This window comes from Ailuropoda melanoleuca, chromosome 8 (genome assembly GCF_002007445.2).
Source record: "Ailuropoda melanoleuca isolate Jingjing chromosome 8, ASM200744v2, whole genome shotgun sequence".
Taxonomy (NCBI): Eukaryota; Metazoa; Chordata; class Mammalia; order Carnivora; family Ursidae; genus Ailuropoda; species Ailuropoda melanoleuca.
The window spans coordinates 124,433,888-124,456,380 of NC_048225.1; the positions used below are offsets into that span (position 1 = coordinate 124,433,888).

The 22,493-nt window shown below is 46.7% G+C and overlaps 1 protein-coding gene across 1 annotated transcript in view; it reads left to right on the forward strand.

Moving 5' to 3' along the window:
- The window catches only part of SLAMF1 (signaling lymphocytic activation molecule family member 1), a 35,762-nt gene extending 15,317 nt beyond the window's left edge, over window positions 1–20,445 (forward strand). Inside the window, exons 4-7 of the mRNA XM_002928437.4 lie at window positions 4,576–4,674; window positions 8,893–8,966; window positions 16,404–16,496; window positions 17,879–20,445. Coding sequence (XP_002928483.1) covers window positions 4,576–4,674; window positions 8,893–8,966; window positions 16,404–16,496; window positions 17,879–17,929 — 317 coding nt within the window. The 3' untranslated portion in view covers window positions 17,930–20,445. The remainder of the gene's footprint in view (window positions 1–4,575; window positions 4,675–8,892; window positions 8,967–16,403; window positions 16,497–17,878) is intronic.
- Window positions 20,446–22,493: the final 2,048 nt, after the last annotated feature.

Sequence of the window (22,493 nt, forward strand, 5' to 3'; positions counted from 1 at the left end):
ACAGGACAGTCTTCCCTCCAGCTTTGTTGTATAGCTTCTAATTTAATTAACCTTCCTTTTTCAAGTGCTCATTCAGTGCCCCCTAACCCTACATTGTACCAGGTGGGGAGCAGTGCAAAGAGAGGGTAAGGAACTGGGTACCTTAATTTAAATGTTAGAGTGCAGAAGGTGAGACCCTCCCCCAAAGAATCCAGCTGTGGGTTAGATGATTCTGTATGAGAAGGGGGACAGAAGCGGCTTGTGCAGATCTAGGAAGAGAAAAAGAGGGTCTGAGCCTGTCAGATGGTGGAAAGCTGCCTGGTTCACGATGGAATCAGCTCCCTGTGACCTTTCAACTCTTCAATAGAGGATTCACATCTGCAAAATTCTTGGTGTGAGCTTTTGGCTTTTTTGTGTGGAACTGACGAAGGCACTGAGCCTTGCCCCCAGTTAGCCCAGACCACAGCAAGCCGAACCACACGAGCAGAGACGTGGAGGACCACGAGGAAGTTCTCACCAGAAATTGCAGGAATCATGGGCAGCCTGACCCCAACAAGCCATAAAAGCAGCGTTTGTCCATATTTATCCAAATTGCTAAGGGCATAGAGTTCCTGACATTTGGTTTCCATATGAACATGTGTACCCCTAGGTAATAGTACCAAATAGATGAGCGCCAAGTACGAGACCACTTGGAACCGCCACGTAGGGAAACTAAGTCATAAGCAAACAACAGGGTGGGGCTGGAGTGTCTCTGAACACCAGCAAAGGGACTTCTCTGGATGTGAGAGCAAATCTATCTTCTGTCCTTCCAACCAAGCAACAGGAATTTACTGAGGACCTACTGTGTGCCAAGTCCTAAGACAGCCACAGAAGAGGTAAAGAGGTGGCCTCTGAGAGGCTGGCAGCTAGGTGGGGGAGTTAGGCTGGTGGAAGGAGCTGGCATTTCTGCACCACATTCGTGCTCCAGGCATTGCTCTGGGCACTTCCTGTAATTATTTCCTTGGCTTGCTAGAAAGACTCTGTGAACTAAATATTGTTGTGCTCATTTTGCAATCAAGGAGACTGAGGCCCCAGAGGTTATGAGCAGTCTGTCTGAGGTCGCAGAGCTAAGTGGTAGGTCCAGAATCTGAATCCACTTGTCTGGTTCCAAACGACCTCACTGAAAATGGCCTGCAGAGCAACGGTGGCATCACAACTCAGGTTCTAAGACACAGGACGCAAACCAAGGAGCCGCAGAGTCCCAGGGAGAGGGAAGAATGGGAGCTGGCATGGTCAGGGACACTGACACAGAGGGGATAGGATGGGCCTAGGGTCAGCATTGGGCAGGCCTGGTGGGCAGCCGAAGGTGCAGGGGGAGGCAGGGAAGGGGGCACAGCACAGGGGACAAGAACGGGCAGGTGTTGGAGGGAGGATGTTGACGGCGGGGGCACCTCCCAGGGCTTTCCTTGTGGGGCCCACGGCCATAGGCGAAAACACAGAATGTCAAGTCTACAGTTCTCATCCTGCCCAGCTCTGCCATCGGCTTCTCTGCGACTCTGGGGACACCTCTGAGTCTCAGATTCCTCCACACAAAATTAGTGGGTTGGGTGAGATAGCACAGTAGCTCCTTTAACAACGAGAAGCCTCTGTGGACCTGTCACTTACATCCTGGAACAGACTCATGTTACTTTGTACCCAAGGACTAGGAGAAAAATGAGGGCTTATGAGATATGTCTCAGGACAAAGGCCAGCTTGCCTCTCAGACCTGGCTGGACTGGCAGAAGCTGGGTATTTACGCTCTAGGACAAGGGTAGCAGATGGCTTCCATCCTCCTGGCTCCCTGGAAAGGATGGAGAGGGCCGGGGAGCAGCCATGCTTTGTTCATGCGAGCAGCAGAGCAGCGGGTGCCGGGCGACAGGAGAAAGGCTCGCTTGGCAGGTGTCCCCGGTGCAGTTTTGTCGTCCGCTACTGTGAAGTTCAGAGGCACGCCCCAGTTCGTTGGCTTTCCTTTATTTGTATCTCCAATGAAATTGGAGAGAGATACTACCTTTTAAAAGGATTGAAATGGTTGGAGACTTTGTTCTTAAACGAGCTGTTGTTTTAGAAGTTCCCCACATACGTGAGGGAAGAAGGAAGAGGAAACAGTCTCAAAACAGCGACTGTAACAATTGGCTGGGTCAGTTCCACGGGCTGACAGAACACGGTGGTGTGTGGCTGCTGTCTCGGCTTCTCGTCTTGGGATCGAGATAGTTCTCCATGCATCCCTGGTGTTGGCGGCGTAAGCCCTGAGGACTCGAGGTTTCTCTGGTGCTGTCTCAGACACACACACACACACACACACACACACACACACACACGCATGCACGGCCCGCCTGCGAGGAGGGGTCTCCGTGACCACAGGCCGTTCGGAGTGGGCCCACTTGCAGCACAGCTCCGGCAGCTGTGGTGTCTCCATGCTCAAATCTTGGGCTTTATACAAATTCGGGAGTCTTACTACAATTCTCTGCTTGCCCCCCTGCTTTTTGATCAGGTCATACGGCATGACCGTCTGCTGAAGTTTGTATCTGGCAGGGTTCAACCATGTTTCACTTGGGGCTGGGAAGCTATCATCGAGGTGTTCACAAAGCTAGTTCGGTAAGATTTCTTGGGATGACTTGATGAGTAAAAGAACTAGGAAGAAAAAAGAAGAATCTTTTCAAACCCAGGAGGCAACCTCTGGCTAGCTCTCAGGCGAGGGCCCACCCGGAACTCGGTGGGATGCCTTTTATCAATTCACTGACGTTAACCTGTAGCTTTGGTCAACCCTGTGAACGTCTGAATTGTGCTTGCAAGGACTCTATTCCTCCATAACCCACCTATTCCTCTCAGCTTCGCCCCCAAAAATCCACCCTAAGTTCACCAACAAGCAGGCAGATTCTGCAAGCATCTTTATAAGCCCTCCTGATGCATTAATGTTAACTCCTGTTACTATCCTCAGCGGACCCTTGAACACACAGGTTTGAACAGGGCAGGTCCCTTTACACACAGATTTTTTAACAGACACAGCGCAGTAATGGAAATGTATCTTCTCTTCCTTATGGCTTTCTTAACATTTTCTTTTCTCTAGCAGACTTTATTGTAAGAATACTGTATATAATACATAGAACATACGAAATATGTGTTAACCAACTATTTATGTGATCAGGAAGGTTTCTGGCTAACAGTAGGTTATTAGCAGTTAAGCTTTGGGGGAATGAAAAGTTATATATGGTTTTCAACTGTGTTGGGGGGTCAGTACCCTTAACCCCCCTGTCATTCAAGGGTCAACTGTATTTAGAGCCTTCATGCTGTTACTTAGAATCCTGGTGCTTCAGGTTGACCCCTCTGTTTATTACCCCGAGGTAACTCATGCCAAGCCCATAAGCCTCTCTGACTCTCCAAGAAAGTCTGTCTTCAGCATTCAGCCACTTTTTTACCCCTAGACCAAGCTCTAGTATGTGAAGATCTCCAGCCGGCTTCCTTATGCACAGAACGGGAGTAATGATGGTTGGATTGCTGGGAGTAGGATTGTTGTAAGGATTAAGCCCATTCGTACACACAGTGCACTAAAAATAAACCCTGGGCCACGGACGATGCTCCATGATCGTCTGTTATTATCTTAGTAAGCGGAATGTCTTGTTTGCTGGGGCATTAGGTCTCATCGCTGTTTTCCAGGGTACCGCTCCTGGCTGGGAAGGAGTTGGCGAAGTGGGTATAAGAGAGAAAGAAAAAAAAAAAAAAGAGTGGCTCTGAGACTTTGAGCCTGGCTGCCTGCTACTCTAGGACTTGCCTTAAGCACTGGAATCCCCGAGAGGGAAACATACATGCTTTTCTTTCCGTTCAGGGTCACTGCGTTCAACACAGCTATTTGCCTTGGAAGGCAATAATAGCACTATTGTGTTTATTTTTAAAGAACAAAAGTCAGTAGTTCTTCCTCCCAGCATCACATGAGCCTGGTGTGGGAGTATGGGGACAGCAGGTGGAACGGGCATGTTCTCTTTACCAAAATGGATGCAGGACGCCTCAGAGACTTAAAACCAGGGAAACGGGCAAGAGATGTTGACTTGGGACAGACAAAGAGGAGTCTGATTTTGGATACATAGTCATGCAGGTGCAAATCAAGCATTTGAATAGAAAAATCCTTATGGGGACACCTGGGTGGCTCGGTTGGTTGAGCATCTGCCTTTGGCTCAGGTCATGATCGCGGGGTCCTGGGATCAAGTCCCGCATCGGGCTCTTTGCTCATCAGAAAGCCTGCTTCTCCCTCTGCCTGTTGTTGCCCCTGCTTGTGCGATCTCTCTTTCTCTTTGATAATAAATAAAATCTTGAGAAAAAAAAAAAGAAAAAGAAAAACCCTTATGGAAGTTAGGACATTTCCATAGGAAATTAGGAAAGTCAAGTATGGTGAGAGAAATTAGAATAAGAGAAGAGGTAGGAAATCGTCAGTGGTCTGCAGCTGTTGTCTGAAACCATCAGAATGGATGTGTCCCCTGAGAGAGAATACAGACAGAGAACATGAGGCTTGGTCTCCCCACTTCCGTGAAGGATGTTTTTAAACTTACAGTACTGTTGAGATTGCCCTTTGACTTTTTTTTTCAGAATCAAGACCATGGGGACTGTATGCAGGGCTGTTCTCAGGCGCCATCGTTGGTGTCATCTTGATTCTCGAAGTGGTAATACTGCTGTTGAGAAGAAGAGGTAGGTGTCTGACAATAAAGAGATTCATATCAGACTCTGTGATAAGCAGGGAACCTCTCTGCACAGGCAAGTATTAGCTGGCATCGCTCTGGCTTTCTGCCCAAAGCACTTTGCAATAACACTAAATACACCTATCTTGGGACCTTGCTCAATTCAGTCTAATTCAGTATGTCTTGATCCCTCATTAGGCCATGGGGATGGAAAGAGGGATGAGCCACAGGGGTTGAACGTGGGAGACACTACACAGATGGTTCACGTTCAGGGTGACCAGCGCTGGCGGAGAGGAAGGAACGGGATGCTGAAGGGGACTAGACAACAGACTTGACAATGTTCACTAGACGCAGAATCCAGGGCACTCTTGGATCTCATTCAAGAAAAGTTATAATTATGGACCCAAAAAAGGGCAATAGAATAAGAAGTTTCCATCCAAGGGTTGAAATCTTTCTACAATCTCTCTTTATTCTTGCAATCTCCGTCTGAGAATAGTAAGCTAGTTGTTTCTACATGACTTAGCAATGGGGTAACAGAGACACAGAGAAGCCACGTGACTTGTGCAAGTTCACCCAGCCAGCTGATGAGAGAACCAGAACTGTATGTCTCCCAACAACCAGGCCACGTGCCACTGGAAAGGCCCACGTGTCACTGGGAAGACCCACAGCAGAGGGAACGCTCTTTACTAAGATTGTTGCACAAATTCTGACTCATCTTGGGAAACTGTACAAGTTGTGAGATTGCCTAAAGCCAAACCAAACAGTACGGAAGGTCACCCTGGGTAGCTAGTAAGGCCCAGTTATTCCCTTGAAGTGCCTAGAGGATGTGTCTCCTGGTCTCCCCTCCAAGGTGTCCCCTGATTCCATGTCACAGGGCGGTGTGCTCGGCCACACTTTCGTCACCCACCTACACCGGTGTCAGAAGGTCCTGCCCCCAGACCCGGACCGGTCCGTGGGCTGGCCTCCCCGTGGGCTGGCCTCCCCGTGGGGAGGACAGGGCTTGATCCTCACGCCACCAAGCTGATGGGATCTTAATCTCAAGTAGATCAGCGTTCTCACGTGTAACCTTCTCAAAAAAGCCCTGAGCACAGCACTCTGAGCTGGGTTCGCTTGTATAAGAACGTCTAGATCACCGCACAGCCACCTACTTTAATCTCATTTCCTCCAAATGAGAGTTAGCTGGGGAGCGGTGGGGGCAGGGTGATTCAGACAGAAACCGTGATGAGAGCCCGAGGGGATGGGCCAGGGCACCCACATTTGGCTTGGATAATAAGGAAACAGTGAGATACCAGGATGGAGAAAAGGGAGATGAACACAGCCACGCCAACCTAATGGGGCTGGGCACCGGGATCCTAACTCACATTCTTTCCTCAGCCACATTCTGCTCAGCGCATGGTTGTGCTCTGAAGGGAGTAATGCCCCCCCCCAAAGTCCCTGTCACCCTCCTCAGCGCACATATCCATCCTCGTGTCCAGCCGCCCTGTGTTCCTTGTAAGCCAGGAACATGAAAGTCTTGCCTCAAACCTGTGGGAAAACCTGTATTAATTGCTGTGCCGTCTGCAAGGCTTTGCTCCAGAGAGTCTGTGGGCGCCTTCTAACGCCATCACCTGCAAAGGGCTGCCTGGCTCCGAAGGTCTTCACATGGTTTCTCGGGCAGTTTCACATCCAGAATATACTGGCTAAAAACAGAGGGTCTGGCATCAGACAAACTTACATTCAAAGGCAGACTTTGCCACTGACAAGCTCTGTGACTAAATAAATGAGCTCCTGTCTGCAAAACAGGGATGATATTATGTACCGCACGGTTTTGTTGTGGGGATCCACGAGTCCACACAGAGAAAGTACCAAATACAGTGGCATCCGTGGTTAGACGGTGGATCATGGACGGGTGCAGGATGGGTGGAAGGACGGACGGAAGGACACATACACACACAGACAGATCTTTTAATCGAGTGAATTAACACATCAATGTTTAAGTCCTATGGCCAGCAGGGGGCGGCACTAGGAGCATCTGGGAATAGTGCTTAGAGCAGATTTAAGTACGTGAAGTCCTGCTAACAAAGGACAACTCTGTGCTTCAGGACACAGTTGAAAAGGACACTGGGCAGTCTACATCTTCATTTTACAGTTATAAGAGGCCCATTGGATGACAGGTTTTGTCCTAAGCTAATAAAGGCTAGAACATAGATACCCTAATCTGAAGGCCACGAGCTTTCTCGTTCGGGCCTTGGCCTCACGACTTTGAGCCGAGAGGAGCTGACCCCCGAAACATGCTCAGACCCTGGGAAGGAAAAGACGTGACTGAACGACTGTGATCCACTGGTTTTCTCGGAAGCAACGTTCAGCCCCTCTTCTTCCGTCTGTCTGAGCATTTCTGACTGTCCCCAGGATCCTAAGTTTCAGCCAGAGCTGACCTGAAAGTCACAGTCCCTGAGGACCGGGGTCTGTCCTCTACTCTGTTGCCCTACAGCCTGAGGACAGTGCAGGGCAGGTGTGGCTAACTTTGCCAACACTCCCAGATTTGAACCGAGAGCATAGATTTCACAGACCTAAACTGCACCCCCTCTGATATTTCCTCCATCGCTCCCACCCCTCTCCTCCATTCTACCCATGCACACGCACACGTGCACACTCGGAGCCAGGATCGATCCTGGCCACAAAGTCAAGTTGGACCCACCAGGACCCCATGCCCACCCCCACACAAGAACGTCACACACGGACATTCTTTGGATTCTTTGAGCTTCCCCAAGGGCTGTGCATCATTTCCACCCCAAGGACCATACCCACGTGCAGCACATTCCAGTACTTTCACCACATATGTACATACTCAGCCTTCCTCTTCCAAATAAGAGCATACCTCTCCTCGGTGCTGTTATTCCCTCAGAGACACGCTCTAGGTTTTTTAAGAGGATAAACTGCTTGGTGTTAAAACAAGTCCACCCTAAAGACCCTGCGTCGTTTCCTCTGGGTCAAGCCTCCACTGCCTCCCCCTGGAGTTTGCAGTAGTCCCCAAATTAGCTTCCGTGCTTTAGTCAGGTACTCTCCCTCCAGCTTCTCACCGCGGCCTCATGCGTGTAAAGAACACCAGGAAGCATTAGAAAGAACGAGATGGGTCTACTGCACTAGTATAGAGTACGTCCTCAACACGCATAAGCGAAGAGGTCCAGTTACAGAGAAGGGTGTATAGAACGGCCCCATTGCATAAAAAATATCTGTATAGCAAATGTCCAGAACTGCACTGTCTAATATGATAGTCACTCGTCACATGTGGCTGCTTCAATTTACATTAATTAGAATTAAATACAATTTAGAATTCAGTTTCTCAGTTGCATTAGCCATAGTTGAAGTGCTCAGTAGCCCCCGTGGCTTGCGGCTACCACATCAGCCTGCGGATACGGCACGTTCCCATATTTGCACGGAGCAAGACTGGAAGGATATATGTCAAACTTAAAAGCGATTGCTTCTGGGAATGAAATTGCATTGGTTAAGGGGAGAGGAGAGACACACTTTTTACCTTATAGAATTTTAATTTTTGTAACAAGAATGAATTATTTCTATAATTTAGAAAGAAAAAAATTTAAAAACTGGTTAAACATGAAAATGTTCTGCAACGTATTAAATTCCAGAGACTCTGGCTCTGAGCAAAGTTTCTGGATGGTGGGTGTCAGAATGACACTGTCACCTTAGTTTCCAATCAGTCCCAGGGGATCATCCATCTTATACCCCTTCCCCTAACCACACATCAAGTGCCCCAGAAACGGAGTGGTGAGAAAGCTGAAGGAAGTGACTTACGACAAGTGGGAGAGTACAAAAGGGTAATGAGTCCTGTCCTTGGAGAACTTAGAATCCTATTAGGAGACCAGATATGCACATTAAACAATAGAGATTAAAATAACAGAATGGCATTCCGATTGCATGTAACACATACTGGGAATTTACTATGTGCCAGGCACTGTTCTAAACACTTTACAGATAATATCTGTGATCATCACAACAACCTTGGGGGGCAGGTACTTCCGTCCCATTTCACAGATAGAGAAATAGAAATAGAGAGATGGAGTAACTAACCTAAAGTCACGTGACACATGTCGGGGGAGGTTGGGACTTGGCGTTTGTTCCTTTGGGACTCCTGGGGACGGTGGGTATGCGGTGGCGGGTAGAGACCAGACGGGGCTGAGCAGATTGTGCAGTCCAGACAGGGGTAACCACTGTGGTTTCTTTTCCCCAGGTAAAGCAAATCATTACCAGCCAACCATGGAAGCAAAAAGCCTTACTATTTATGCCCAAGTCCAGAAATCAGGTGTAAGTTCTGTATTTTCTTTGTCTGGGGTCAACCTGTCATGTTTTCCGTGGGGTTCCTGGTCAGTCCATCTTGCAAAAGGCATTAAACTTCGTCTCAAATGGGACTATTTATTATTTGAAATAATGGAAAACACTGGGTAATCTTCTGGTCATCCCTGTCTTCATAAAGGAAAAATGAGGAAGCAAGAAACACATGACCTGACTCCTCCAGCCCCGGCGTTCCAAGGGTCTGTGATTATCCCTGTTACCACACTCTCCCCTCCCTAGGGACAAGGGTGCAGGCTTGAGGACAGAGGGAAGGTTCAGAAAGGCTATTGTACGATGCGCTGGTCTGATCAAGGGTAGGAGTTTGCGAAGTGCCGTGGAGACAGGGAAGAAGGATCTTGAGGATTTTGGCTGCGTAGATGGAAAGTGATACATTGGCTGGAGATGAAAGAAGACAAAACTTGACGGAGGGCAGTTGGACTGAGGGAGAGGGATGAAAAACTAGTCATGATGGGGCGCCTGGGGGGCTCAGTCGTTAAGCGTCTGCCTTTGGCTCAGGGCGTGATCCCAGAGTCCTGGGATCGAGCCCTCATCGGGCACCCTGCCCCACCGGGAGCCTGCTTCTTCCTCTCCCACTCCCCCTGCTTGTATTCCTCTCGCGCTGGCTGTCTCTCTCTCTGTCGAATAAATAAATAGAATCTTAAAAAAAAAGAAAAACTAGTCCTGATGGAGTTGAGCAGGTATATTAGAAGTAAGAGGGAGGCTAAAGGAATATAGTTAGATGGGAAGACATTCTAGTTCTTCAGACATGAAGGCAATTCTAGGTGATGTACAGGTCAGAATCTGGCCATTCGGAGGAAGCAAATTCTGATTAGCACCTTGGAAAATTGCATCAGATGACAATAAAGGCGTTTCTGGTAACCAGGGATGGACTCTAGGACAAAGCGCTTATTTCTGCTGCCCCCTAGTGGTTTGGAGGGTGTAATACATAGGCCATCTCCGCGGCTGAGAACCCCGCTCCATTTAAATACAGGAGAGTCCCGAGAGCAGCCCCCGCCCTTGCATTTACACACTTAGATAACCAGTTTCAACTTTAGCATGGTGCCTTCCCTATCTACTGTCTGATGCTGCTCTTTTTACTGTAAACTATGACATATATACCAGAAGTGCACAAAGTATAAATGTCACCTCAATGAATTACCCTATCGTGTTACCTAGTAAAGCAAATCTTCCCACTTATTTTTCTCCAACAGTTTTCTTGTCCCTTTATACTTTTGTATATATTTCAGAATCAGAAAGATAGATAGATAGATATATATATCTATATATATATAGATATATATATATCTATATAATATATATAAAGTATCAGAAAAGGGGACAGATCCTATTAGGATTGCATTGAATCTACAGACCTATTTGAGAAATGACACCTTTCAGTATTGAATGCTCTAATACCATATAACTACCACCCAGATCGAGGAACAGAAGATTGCCAACAACCCCCACAAGACCTCCCTTCATCTCTATTTTCTCCCTTCTCATCAAAGATATCATTACCCTGACTTCTAAAAATATATTTTAGTGTGTACTCTCTCTCTTTAACTTGACAAAAATGGGATTCTACAGTATTTTTCCTCTTGGGTCTGTTCCTCCCCCCATATTACTTTCATGAGATTCATATGTCTTTATGCTTGGATATAATACATTCATTCCATTGCTTTATAGAATATCAGTGCATGAATATACTAGAATTCATTTATCTAGTTGACTATTGATGGACATTTGGGTTATTTCCAGTTTGAGACTATTATAAAAATTCCAACTGTGAACATTTCCATGTGTGTCTCTTGGTAGACACGTGTACCTATTTTTGTTGGGTATGTACCTAGAAGTAGAATTGCTGATTCATACAGTGTGCATATCCTCAAATTGGCCAGATAAGGCCAAACTGCTTTTCAAAGTGAGGGCATCCATTTACTTTTAGGCCAGCTACACATTCTAATCAAAACTAGGTGTTACCAGCCTTTTTAATTTTAGTCATTCTGTTGAACGTGTCTTTTTATAGTTGTATTTTGCATTTCCTTATTTATTAAGGAAGTTGGACAATGCTTTTTTTTTTTTTTTTAAGATTTTATTTATTTATTCAACAGAGATAGAGACAGCCAGGGAGAGAGGGAACACAAGCAGGGGGAGTGGGAGAGGAAGAAGCAGGCTCATAGCGGAGGAGCCTGATGTGGGGCTCGATCCCATAACACTGGGATCACGCCCTGAGCCGAAGGCAGACGCTTAACCGCTGTGCCACCCAGGCGCCCCTGGACAATGCTTCTTATGTTTATTGGACATATTACTGTCCTCTCTCTTAAAGTGCCTGTTAAATCTCTTGCCCATCTTCCTTTGAATTTCAGGCTTTTTAAAGTGATTAGGACAAGTTCTTTAGATACTTTAGCTTTTTGGCAGTTACATTTTATTTTATAATTTAAAAAATTTTTAAATTTTTTAGCAGTTACATTTTCGCAAATACCTTCACCCATTCTGTGGTTCGCCTTTGCAATTTCTCAGTGACACCTGATAAAGAAAGGTTCTTAATTAACTGTATAGCAATTCAGTAATCTCTTCCTTTAAAGATAACAATTTTTGTGTCCTGTTTAAGAAATCTTTCTCTACTCCTGGGTAATGACGATATCTTATCATTTTCTAAAAGCTGTGTGGTTTATCTTTCACATTTATATCTCTTATGTACCTGAAAATGACTTTTGGAGTTGAGTGTGAGATGGGTCAGGTTTCATTTTTCTCCAAATGGATGTCCTATCGACCATATATTGAAAAGATTGCCCTTGCCCCTGACAGAGAAGGTGGCTTCATCACAAACCAAGGGTCCGTACACGTGAGGATCCATTGTTTGGTTCTCTATCCTGCTCCCTTTCCTGTTTGTTTAAGCTTGTGCCAGTGCCATACGGTCTTTACAAATTCATTATAGATAAGATTCATTGTAAGTTTGATATCTGGTAAAACGTCTTCTCATTTGTGCTTTTACTTCTTCAAGAGTTCTTGGCCATTTTCAGTCATTTGCATTTTCAATATATATATTTTAGATTCAGTTTGTGAAGTTCTACCTAAAAATCCTGCTGGAATTTTAATCCGAACTGCACTGATCCCTTTGAGGAGACCGTACATACTTACAGTACTGAGTCTTTCCATTCACAAAATAATACATCCTTTCCGTCGTGGAGGTCTTCTTTAATTTCTCTAAACGATGTCTTACGGTTTGCATAAGAGGACTTGTCCATCATAATTTATTACTTGGTATCTGAGCACTTGAGATTTTGGAATACTATCATCAACATTATCTTTTTAAAAGATTTTCGTTTCTATATATTATTGATAAGTAGAAATACAGTTAATTTTTGTATTTTAACCTTCTATTTGCAACATCGCTAAGCCCACTTATAAATTCTAGTCATTTATCTATAGATGACTTGGATTTTCTCTGCACACAATTGTATCATCTGTAAAAAAGATTACAGTATATTTCTTCATGTTCCAATCACATAACTTCTCTTCCTGTTTTACTGGCTGAGACACCCTACCCAGTGTTGAATGGAAGTGTTGAAAGAGGTGTCCTTGGATGGTTCCAAATTCGAAAAGGAAACTTTCAACATGTGCCCATTAAATATGGATTTTGCTGAAGGTTTTTATAGCTGCCTTTTCATCTGGTTGAGAACATTTTCTTCTATTCCTGGTTTGCTAAGGAATTGAAGTTGAATTTTATCAACACTCTCTCTGCATCTGTTGATATGATCTTATGGATTTTCTTATATTGATCTTTTTTATTTACCTGAACCACACTGATCTACAAAGAGTACACCGCATTTGCATTCCTGGAATAGAAGCCATGTAGTCTGGTCTGTTTTAATATTGCCGGGTTTTATTTTATTCGTATTTTGCTGAGAAGATGCTGTTGATGTCCTGTTTAGGTTTCCGAGTGGAACTGGCCTACAATGTTCCTGTCTTGTTATGCCCCGGTGAGGTTTTGATACCAAGATTATGCTAACCTCACCAAATTAGCAGGAGGGCACGTTCATGTCCTAGTGTGGCTGTAACAAATGTCTGTAGACACGGAGACTTAGAGCTACAAAGTCCTTCTCTAACAGTTGTGGAGGCCAGAAGTCCAAGATGGAGGTGTGGGCAGGGCCGTGCTCCTTCTGAAAACGTTGCTTTACCTCTCCCAGCTTCTGGTGGCTCCAGGCGCTCTCTGACATTGGTTGGCTTGAAGCTTTAGAACTTCTGCCTCCACCTCCATGTACATTTCTTCTCTCTGCGTCCCTGGGTCTTGTCCTTCCCTGTCTCTTACAAGGACTGTCCTTCCCTGTCTCTTACAAGGATGTGCTCATCGTTGGATTTAATCCAGCTTGACCTGAGTTTGAAATCCTTACCTTAATTACATCTGCAAAGACCCTTTTCCAAATAGGTCACGTTTAGAGATTCTGGAGGGATCTATCTTTTTGGAGGGGGTCACAGTTCAACCCACTGTAGGGTTTATTTCGTTTGGGCAGGATTGATGTGATTTTTCCCCTAAATATTTGGTAAGATTCACGGGTGAAGCTATCTGAGTCAGAGGTTCTTCTGAGGGCGGAATCTTTTCAATTATACTTTTATTATCCCGTTCTCTTCCCTTTTAGTAATTAAGCAACTTTTTTCCTGTTTTTTAGTTGCTAACCTAGAAATTATAAAATGCATCCTTGACTCACCAAAGTCTAATATTTATTCTCTTCCTGGACAATACTTTATCTTCCCTGTTACTTCACCTTCTGATTTATGTGCCTTTTTGGGCCATTATTTTAATTTCATGTATGTTTTAAATGTAGGAGACGTAATTGTTATTGTTTTACACATCAATACGCATTTACACCTACCCCTGTCTTTACAGTTTCCTTTGTTCATAGTTGCAATGTCATATGATATCATATAAAGACTAATAATGTGGACAATGATTAAATGTTAATATTTCCTTTGTTCTTATTCATAACGGCGATATGATACCTTTATAAAGACTAGGGTAATAGAGAATTACGTAACACACATTTGCTGTCTGCTAGGGAACTCTTGTAGGTCTTATCAGGACTGCTGCCTTGTACAACTCTGGGGGACACTGGTCACAAAGAATGTGTGAGAATAACACCCCTGGAGTTCCTTGTAAGTCATGCTGGACTCGTGCCGTAATTGAAGACACGGGGGTACAAAAATGTACTAAGTTATTACAACTGTGTTTAAGAGAATTCCCTAAATCCAGGTTAAAATCCTGAAGGGGGGGTCACCTGGTTGGCACAGCGGTTAAGCGTCTGCCTTCGGCTCAGGGCGTGATCCCGGCGTTCTGGGATCGAGCCCCACATCAGGCTCCTCTGCTATGAGCCTGCTTCTTCTCTCCCACTCCCCCTGCTTGTGTTCCCTCTCTCGCTGGCTGTCTCTATCTCTGTCAAATAAATAAATAAAATCTTAAAAAAAAAAATCCTGAAGGGAAATCCAACAATGTGCTAACCATGTTGTGTTGAAGTAGAAAGACTTATAGGTGGTTTCCTTTATACTTTTTCCTCCTTTCCAAAATTTCTTAACTACACATTAAAAGCATAAGTTACCAACTTCTTCCCCGTGCCCGTAAGTCAGGTCACACCAAAGTCCTTGCAGACAGGAAGACAGGCGGTGTGGATAAAGGTCTCTTAATTAAATTATTTCACATTCTCATTCATCTATCTCATTATTGCAAGTAATTCTTCCTTAAATTCATTTTTTCTCCAAAATATAGCATCTATGAGTTGTATGGGATCTTGAAAGTCATCTATTTCAATCACTCAGTTACTGCTTGAGTTTTCTTTTCATCATTACTTCCAAAGTGTTGCTAGCTCCTTTTTACTATCATATAGTCTATCAACAAGCAGTGGAAGCATCACCGGGGACCTTATTAGAAATGCAGAACCTCAGGGCTTACCCCAGGTCTTCTGAAATAGATCAGCCTCCTAACAAGACACCCAGGTAAGGCACATGCATATTCACGTATGAGAAGCCCTGGTAACGGGGAACTCCCTGCCTCCCAAGGCAATCCATTCCACATTTGAGCATCTCTCAGTATTAGAAAGATCTTCACTATATTGAACCAAAATATTTCCTCCGAATTCCAATCTTGGCTTAAACCCGAAGGACTCTACAGAAGAAATCAAATTCCTTTTCTACATGACAATCCATCAAATATATAAAGAGAAAGATCATATCCCACTTTGAATCTTCTTTCCTCCTGTAAACTTTTTCAATTCCTTACCTTTTCCATCAGAGGACAAGATTCTGAGCTTTCTCACATTAAGGCCCATGTTTAGTTCTAGTCTTGCCCTACAGCCAGGAGAAGTGGGGAGTAGCCCTATGCCAGACCAGAGCCCCTGAAACCTGTTGAAAGGATGACATCCCTAGCATAAGTCTTCTGACCTCTATTTTATGGGGGTGTGGTGTCATTTTACCCCTGCACTGACTTCGTCCTGGTATTATGGATTGTAAGTCATTTAAAGTAACATTAACGGATTTTTTAAAAACATGCCCAGCACTACTTTTGTGGGGAATGGGGAGAAATATAGGAATAATTAGCCTGTTTGAAAATACATGTAAATATATCAGAGTGCTTTAAATATCGTACAGTTAAGTGCCATCATGTATGAATTAGACTTTAAGTATCTGGGAATTTAGGTAGAGGAGAGGTCATTATAAGTTGGGGTAACCAAAGAAGAATAGCCTGCTGGGAAGAGCGTGCAGTTCGAGCTGAGTGGCCTCGTGGGACTCCTGGCTTTGCTATTTCTTACACACGCACATAGGAAAGTATTAAGTCTTTCAGAGCCTGAGTTCCTCCATCTGTGAAACGTACGAACGGGATTTAACGCGCAGAGTTGACATGAGACAAATGGGGCACCCGTGGAAAACACTGTGAACACCTAGATATGTATGCTTATTGTTAAGGTCAGTACTTGGGCAGCAACGAGCAGTCACAGGAAACCCTGTAGAGTCAGGAATAGCAGGAACAGCCGTGTGGAATGGGAGGAACCTGGTGTGTTGAAGGTGACGGGAGAGAGACAAATGTCAGGAAGATCCCATTCCCTGCAACTGCTCTGGTGACAACCCCCCAAGTTCCGGCTCAGCACGAGGAAGACACCCCATCTGGGAAGGGCTCATGGTGCAGCAGGCTGCCTCTTGAGGCTGTGAGCTCCACGATGCCACGGGCGAGTCCAAGCAAAGCCTTGAGAATTGAATTCTGGGGAATTTGCAAGAGCATTTCCACCTGGGAAGGAGGCTGGACCAGTTGACTCTGAGGGGCTCGCTAACTCAAACCTTCTGGATCTTGTGCTTCTCCATGGGGAGAATCGGATGGAAACAACTCTGCTCAGCTGATTTCCTCTTTCTTTGCTTCTCTTGCAGTCTGTTCACAAGACACCTGATCCCCTGCCAGCCCAGGACCCCTGCACCACCATTTATGTTGCTGCCACAGAACCTGTCCCCGAGCCTGTCCAGGTGAGGCACCTCTCTGAGCCTCCTCTCTGCGGGGAGGGAAGGGGTGGAGGAGGGGAATGGTGGGACCTGGGTAGAGCTGAAATAGAACCGTCCTGAAGTGGAGAAGGCAGGCCCTAGCAAGTGGGTCACAAGGACCCTCCATGGCCTTGGCTGCGGGACTTCCGGGAGACGCCTCCTGGCTGCTCACATGGGGACCCAGCACTCTCTCTGTTTGCTAGGGTTTCTTTGAGAGCCGACCAAAAACCACATCACAATCAGCTGGCATATTTCTAAAAATAAAGATTCCCAGAGCTTTCTACAAGGATTCTGTACATTAAAACACAACGTCCCCAAGTGGTCCCAGAGCATGTTCACTTTTAGGATTTGCATCTTGAGTCCAAGAGCTCCTGAGTCTAGCTGCATTATAAAATCACAGGACAGCTTTGTAAAAAGGCTCGTGAGTGGGCTCCATCCAGCCCAACTGCATCCGAGTGTCTAGCAGTGGAGCTGTGCCCGGCACGAGCCCGGAAGAGGACACGGTGCGCAGCCCAGACCGAGCCTCGCCAGCTACCCCCACTGCAAGATCAGCATGGATTCAGTTTGCTCCGCAAGAACTATTCCTTCTCCTGAAGGGACAGAAATAAATTCTGGGCTGAAATCTTGGCTCCAGGGGGGATTCTATTAAATAAAGCATTTTAGGGGCTAATTGAGGATCAAAAGGCCACAGAAATGCCTACATTGAGCCCTCTGCCTCAAAGCTCTTACTGGACAGACACCTGGAAATGCCTGGGAGGAAGCCCCGTCTGCACCTGGAGATCTAGTCTCAGAACACTGCCTTATCCTCTGGAGAAGGAAACACATGAATCTGACTTTTAAAAGCTTTAAGAAATAAGGCAGATTTTTAGTGACTTTTTCTTCATCAAACACAGTCTGTTGTACTTCACATTTTACAGAAAAAACTCCTGAATTCCTCCATTCCTCTCTTTCTTTGACTCTTGAATCTACTCTGTCTGGAAGATATCTTTGCCTGCAGTCCTGTTTCTCTTTCCTCCCTCTCTGCTGCAATCCTTCCTTCTCTCTTTGGGTCTCACTATCCCTTTCTGAAGCTCAGTCAATCAGAGTTCTCTTGGCTTTCCCAACTGTGCCCCATGCCCAATGGCAAAGCAAATGGTTTTCCTTATAAGGCAAGGTCAGGGCAGAGAGCAAAGAAAGACATGTCCCGGGTCTCCCCGCTGGTGATGGGTGCAACACCTGGAAGGGAGCTGGAGCCCTGGGGTGCCGCTCCCAGCAAGTCACTGCTCCACCCGATATCGGAGCCTCTTCCCTTTTACTAAGGAGCGCGGTTTCCATTTGTAGCCTGTGAAGCTAGGGCCTCTGCTCACAGATTTCTGTTTCATTGCCAGGAACCAAATTCCATCACAGTCTATGCCAGCGTGACACTTCCAGAGAGCTGACACCACGGACTCAGTGAAGGGACTTTCTGAAGGAATAAGGAGGGACCACAAAAACCACTGAACTTGGCTCCAGGTCCCAGGCTCCCCGTGACACCCTGCACATCTGTACTCTTCTCAGATCAACTCCTCGGTGACGCTTCTTCCACAGCCACCTGTGGGGTAGACAAGGGACTGAGCTTTCCCAGCACTCAGCCTGCTCCTCGGACCCAAAGGACAAGGGACTGAGCTTTCCCAGCACTCAGCCCGCTCCTCAGACCCACATGGACAAGGGACTGAGCTTTCCCAGCACTCAGGCTGCTCCTCAGAGCCAGGCCTGGAAGAGAGAGCTCTAGGGATAGCTTTCCAGCTCTGCGGTGTAGCAGACGGAAATGGTCACATGGGCCCAGGGAGCCCAGACCCCCAGGTGTCTTGCTCCTTGCTGGGACTGGACAGTAAGAGCCAAAGGCAGGAAGCTGGGACATCCAGTACCCCTCTCAGACAGCTGACCACCAGCCACAACGTCTGGAACATCGTACATCTTGGCTGCCTGTGCTTTGTCCTGGGAGCTGGCCCCGCTCGACACAGACCTGATCAAGGCTCTGTGTCTGCCTTTCTATCTCTGGACGGACAGTGAAGGGTGAACTCCTTTTTATATGTGGAACACTCTGAGACTAGTCTATGAAAGAAGCTAATAGAGTCAGTATTTTATTTGGAAAATCCAGAAGCTGAAGGGTCAATAAACTGACCACATGACTGTGAAGTCTCTGAGCTTTGAATAATGGAAGGAAAATCACCTAAGATTGTTAAAAAATTATAGAATATTTAAATTTAATATTATATAACATATATATACTTATAGATGTAATATTTAAGTATAAGAATACTTAAACGTATTCTGTGCAGATGGCATTAGGTTTAAAGAAACGTGACAAGTGTTTGGTGGCAGCGTGACAGAGGAACGCGGCAGAATCAGAGCTTGTCCCAGGCTGATCTTTCACTTCTCACAATGATCCTCAAACCCCCACTTCTCTGTTTACTCCATTGAACAACGCCTGCGCAGTCTCAGCTAAAATGCTCCCACCGTGTTGTGAACCCGTTGACATCGTGGCCTCACGTCATCCGGGTCTTTACCAGGCACCTGCACCCCCTTCTCACATTAAATGCATCCTGACGTAGAAAATTAGCATATTGTAACCCAACAGTGTCAGATAATTGCATGCTGAACGACTTAAATTGCAGGCTGCAGACAGAAAGGGCCTCTTTCAGCAAAGTCCTATTTTCTTCCCATTCTCAGCTCTCAGGCGGGCCCGCTTTAATTGAAGCTCTCACTTAAACTGGTTAAGTACGTCCTTGGAAGACCTTGGTGAACCCCGGTTCGGAAAATCAGCAGCCCTCTCACAACCATATGATGAGGGCACCGACTTTCCAGCGCAAGGGTGCTGGGGACCAGCTGGGCCACTGTCATCTTACTGGAGCTAGACCCCGACCCCCGCCCTGCCTCCACCGGACTCGGAAACTCGGTGTCCCTGGCGTGCTGTCTGCACCCAAGTGACCCGTCCGGCGTCCTTCCAGCTCTTCCTTTCCAGTTTCTAATTCAGAGCGTGGGACTGAGTGGCCACTGCTAGGTCACACAACCATGTTCTGCCTCCGAGGGAGGCTGGGAGTTGAACGTCTGACTTGTTCCACTTTCACAGTGGTTGGTGAGTTCTGCGTCTTACGACTTAGGGAATTCCGCAGACACGAGCAAGTGAGATTCAATGCTGAGCAGGCCAAAAAAAAAAAAAAAAAGTTCCCTACACCAGCCTCGGATTCGCCTGGGCTCCTTCGCTGTCTGTTCTCAGAACCCGAGGAAGCTACTGTCTAGGATTCGTGAACCCCGGGGTTATGAGCCCTCAGTCCCTCAGCACAACGCAGATTGTCCCAACGGCTCAGTTCTCAACACTTGGGCTTTTCCCGTGGCCGAATTCTGCCCGACGGAAGGAAGGAAAGAAAGGGGAGAAGCAGCAGCTCCCCCCTCAAAGTTCCCTGGCCGAGGCTCGAGGCCTCACTGAGGAGGACGGCGGTGCCTTGCGGACTTCCAGGCTGCCCTTCAAGTGACATTTGAGGCCTGGTTCTGCACCATCAGGCTCCAAGTTCAAGTGGGAAAGCCCACAGCCCTCCGCTCACACCTTCCCCCGAGGCTCGGCTGGTGGGACTAGAGCCTTCCTTTTCCTCAGGCCTGAAAAATGAAACTGATACCCCGGAGCCCAGTTTCCCCGCGTTTCTTTTCTAATGTTTTCTTTTGACTGAGCGTGTCTGAATTCTAGAGAACTCAAGAGGAACCGACCCTTCTCGGTTTTAAGGGGCTGGTGCTCCGAAGTGCCACCGGGTGTAGTCCCAAGCCTCTCGAGGACACCCACTCTGCTCAGAGCCCCCGACGTGGCTGGTGAGCGGCGCGCAGGCGGCCTCCAGAACCACTCATGACAGTCAGTTACATCCCCTGGGTTTTTGTTTCTACCTCCTGGAAATGAATAAAATTCGGACAGTCCATCAAGGAATTTGCCCTTTTGTGTTGTGTTACTGGGAAGATTCATGACATAGCGGTGTGGGCAAGACACGTTCCACAGCCTCGTGTCTGCCGCTGGGAGAGACTGAGGGCGGCTGTGGGGTTCGGTGAGCTGTGGTGCTGTCCCCTTTGCTAGTGCCCCCCAGTCACCAAGGTCAGCAGCCACCCTCCCCCAGAGGAGAGAGCTGTATGGGCGCAGGCCTGCCAATATTCCCAAGGTGCCGTAAATAGTAGAGTCGCCAGGGTAGCTTTCAAAAAATACTGATGCCCAAACCCTACCTCAACCCAAAGGGCACCTGGGGTGACATCTTCAGAGGCACCCACCCGAAGGCTGCCCTGACAGCCAGGAAGGATTCTGTGACGCGTTCCCCGCAGCAGTCACAAGAGGGAGATGTGGCAGCACCGTCACAAGAGGGAGATGTGGCAGCACCGTCCACCGGACGCCAGCACCACCCAGTCCGCTTCCCCGTCTACAGGAGCAAGGCTTAGTCGTGGACCCACGGAAGTGGTGGCGTCAGTGCACACCGCGGACAGCTGGGGGGAGCGTCGACCCCGAGCCCGGAGATAAAGAAGCCCAGTGCGCACTGAGGGCCGACTCTGGTCCAGGTTCACTGCTGTACGTTTCTGCCACAGAAGACTCCTAATTGTACCCAACATTTCACTCATCCAACAAAGTTATTAAGTTCCTACTAAGTGCTAGAGCCCATAGTGGGAGATGCAAATGATGAGGGAACAGAAGGCAAGCTGAGGACAAAGCAGAAGCTGACTCCCTGCAACCCCCCCCCCCATGGGATGTGTGCAACATTCCTCAGGCACTCCTGGCTGCCCTAGAGGACAAAGACACAGTCCTTACTACCTACAGCCCATTGACAAGTCCTTGAAACAGGCATGGTGACATTCCTCTAGGAGTTCAGCTGCCTCGATGTTAATACTTTGCTAAGGGCAAAAGGCGGTCCTGGCCTGACCCTCTCCCCTCCACCAAGATCCTGTAAGTCTACTTTAACTATAGAAATTCCTTTGGAAACTACCTTTATCTCTAACCCCCAAGATACGTGTTGGCAATCATCCCCAAGCATATGGCCCACTGATATACATCTGAAGGGGCACATGACTCAGGTTTTATTAGACGGTAATAAATGACCCTTTCCCAACAGTAGCTAGCCCCCTCAAGGTCCCGGAGACCTTGCTTCCAAAATTCCTTAGAGACTTCCGCTATCCCTAGCCCCCTCCTCACTTGAGGGTATAAAATAGGCCATTCCTTCACAACCCCGGGGCAGCAGCTCTTTCTGCCCACGGGTCCTGTCCCCGTGCTTTAATAAACCACCATTTTGCACCAAAGACATCTGAAGAATTCTTTCTTGGTCGTTGGCTCCGGACTCCACCCCACTGAACCTCACCTATATCCTACTGTCTCATCAATTATAATAAAAACCAACTTGTCTTCCCATATATTAATATTTCACAAAATAAAATAGTATTAATTCTCTAAGTGCCCTTTTAAATCTCAAACATCCTTTGGTTTGGATAATAAATTATGTGATTATTCTAGGAAGAGGAGAACAAGGAATTGACCCATAAAGTTCAGAATGTGGACATCATTCCAGCTCACTGAGAGAGAAACGCTAATTCATTTTGTTAGGAGGCAGGGATATCAATACTAATTGATTCTTATTACTGATAGAAAAATATAGATTTGTGTATGTTTCTTAAAAGGTAATGTGTAGGCACTAATAGAACCGATTGGTTTCCAGGTGTAGGCCAGCCTATTAAGGCATTATGACATATTGGCCAGAGAAAGAACGAGGCAGTAGAAAAAGTGGCTTCTGGCTGACCTGTTCGTGGATGTAACACTCCACCAAGAAGAAATTAGAAGGACACGCTACAGCGAGCTGGCCCATGGGCACCATCATGAAAATGTCAAACGGCCAGGTCCATTTGAATCAAAAGAATCATGGCCATCCTTCTGACAAATTCTAGTTGTATTTCAAGGAATTTTTGCTTCATGAATCTAAACGCTATGCTGTTAGGGGCCTGGAAGTT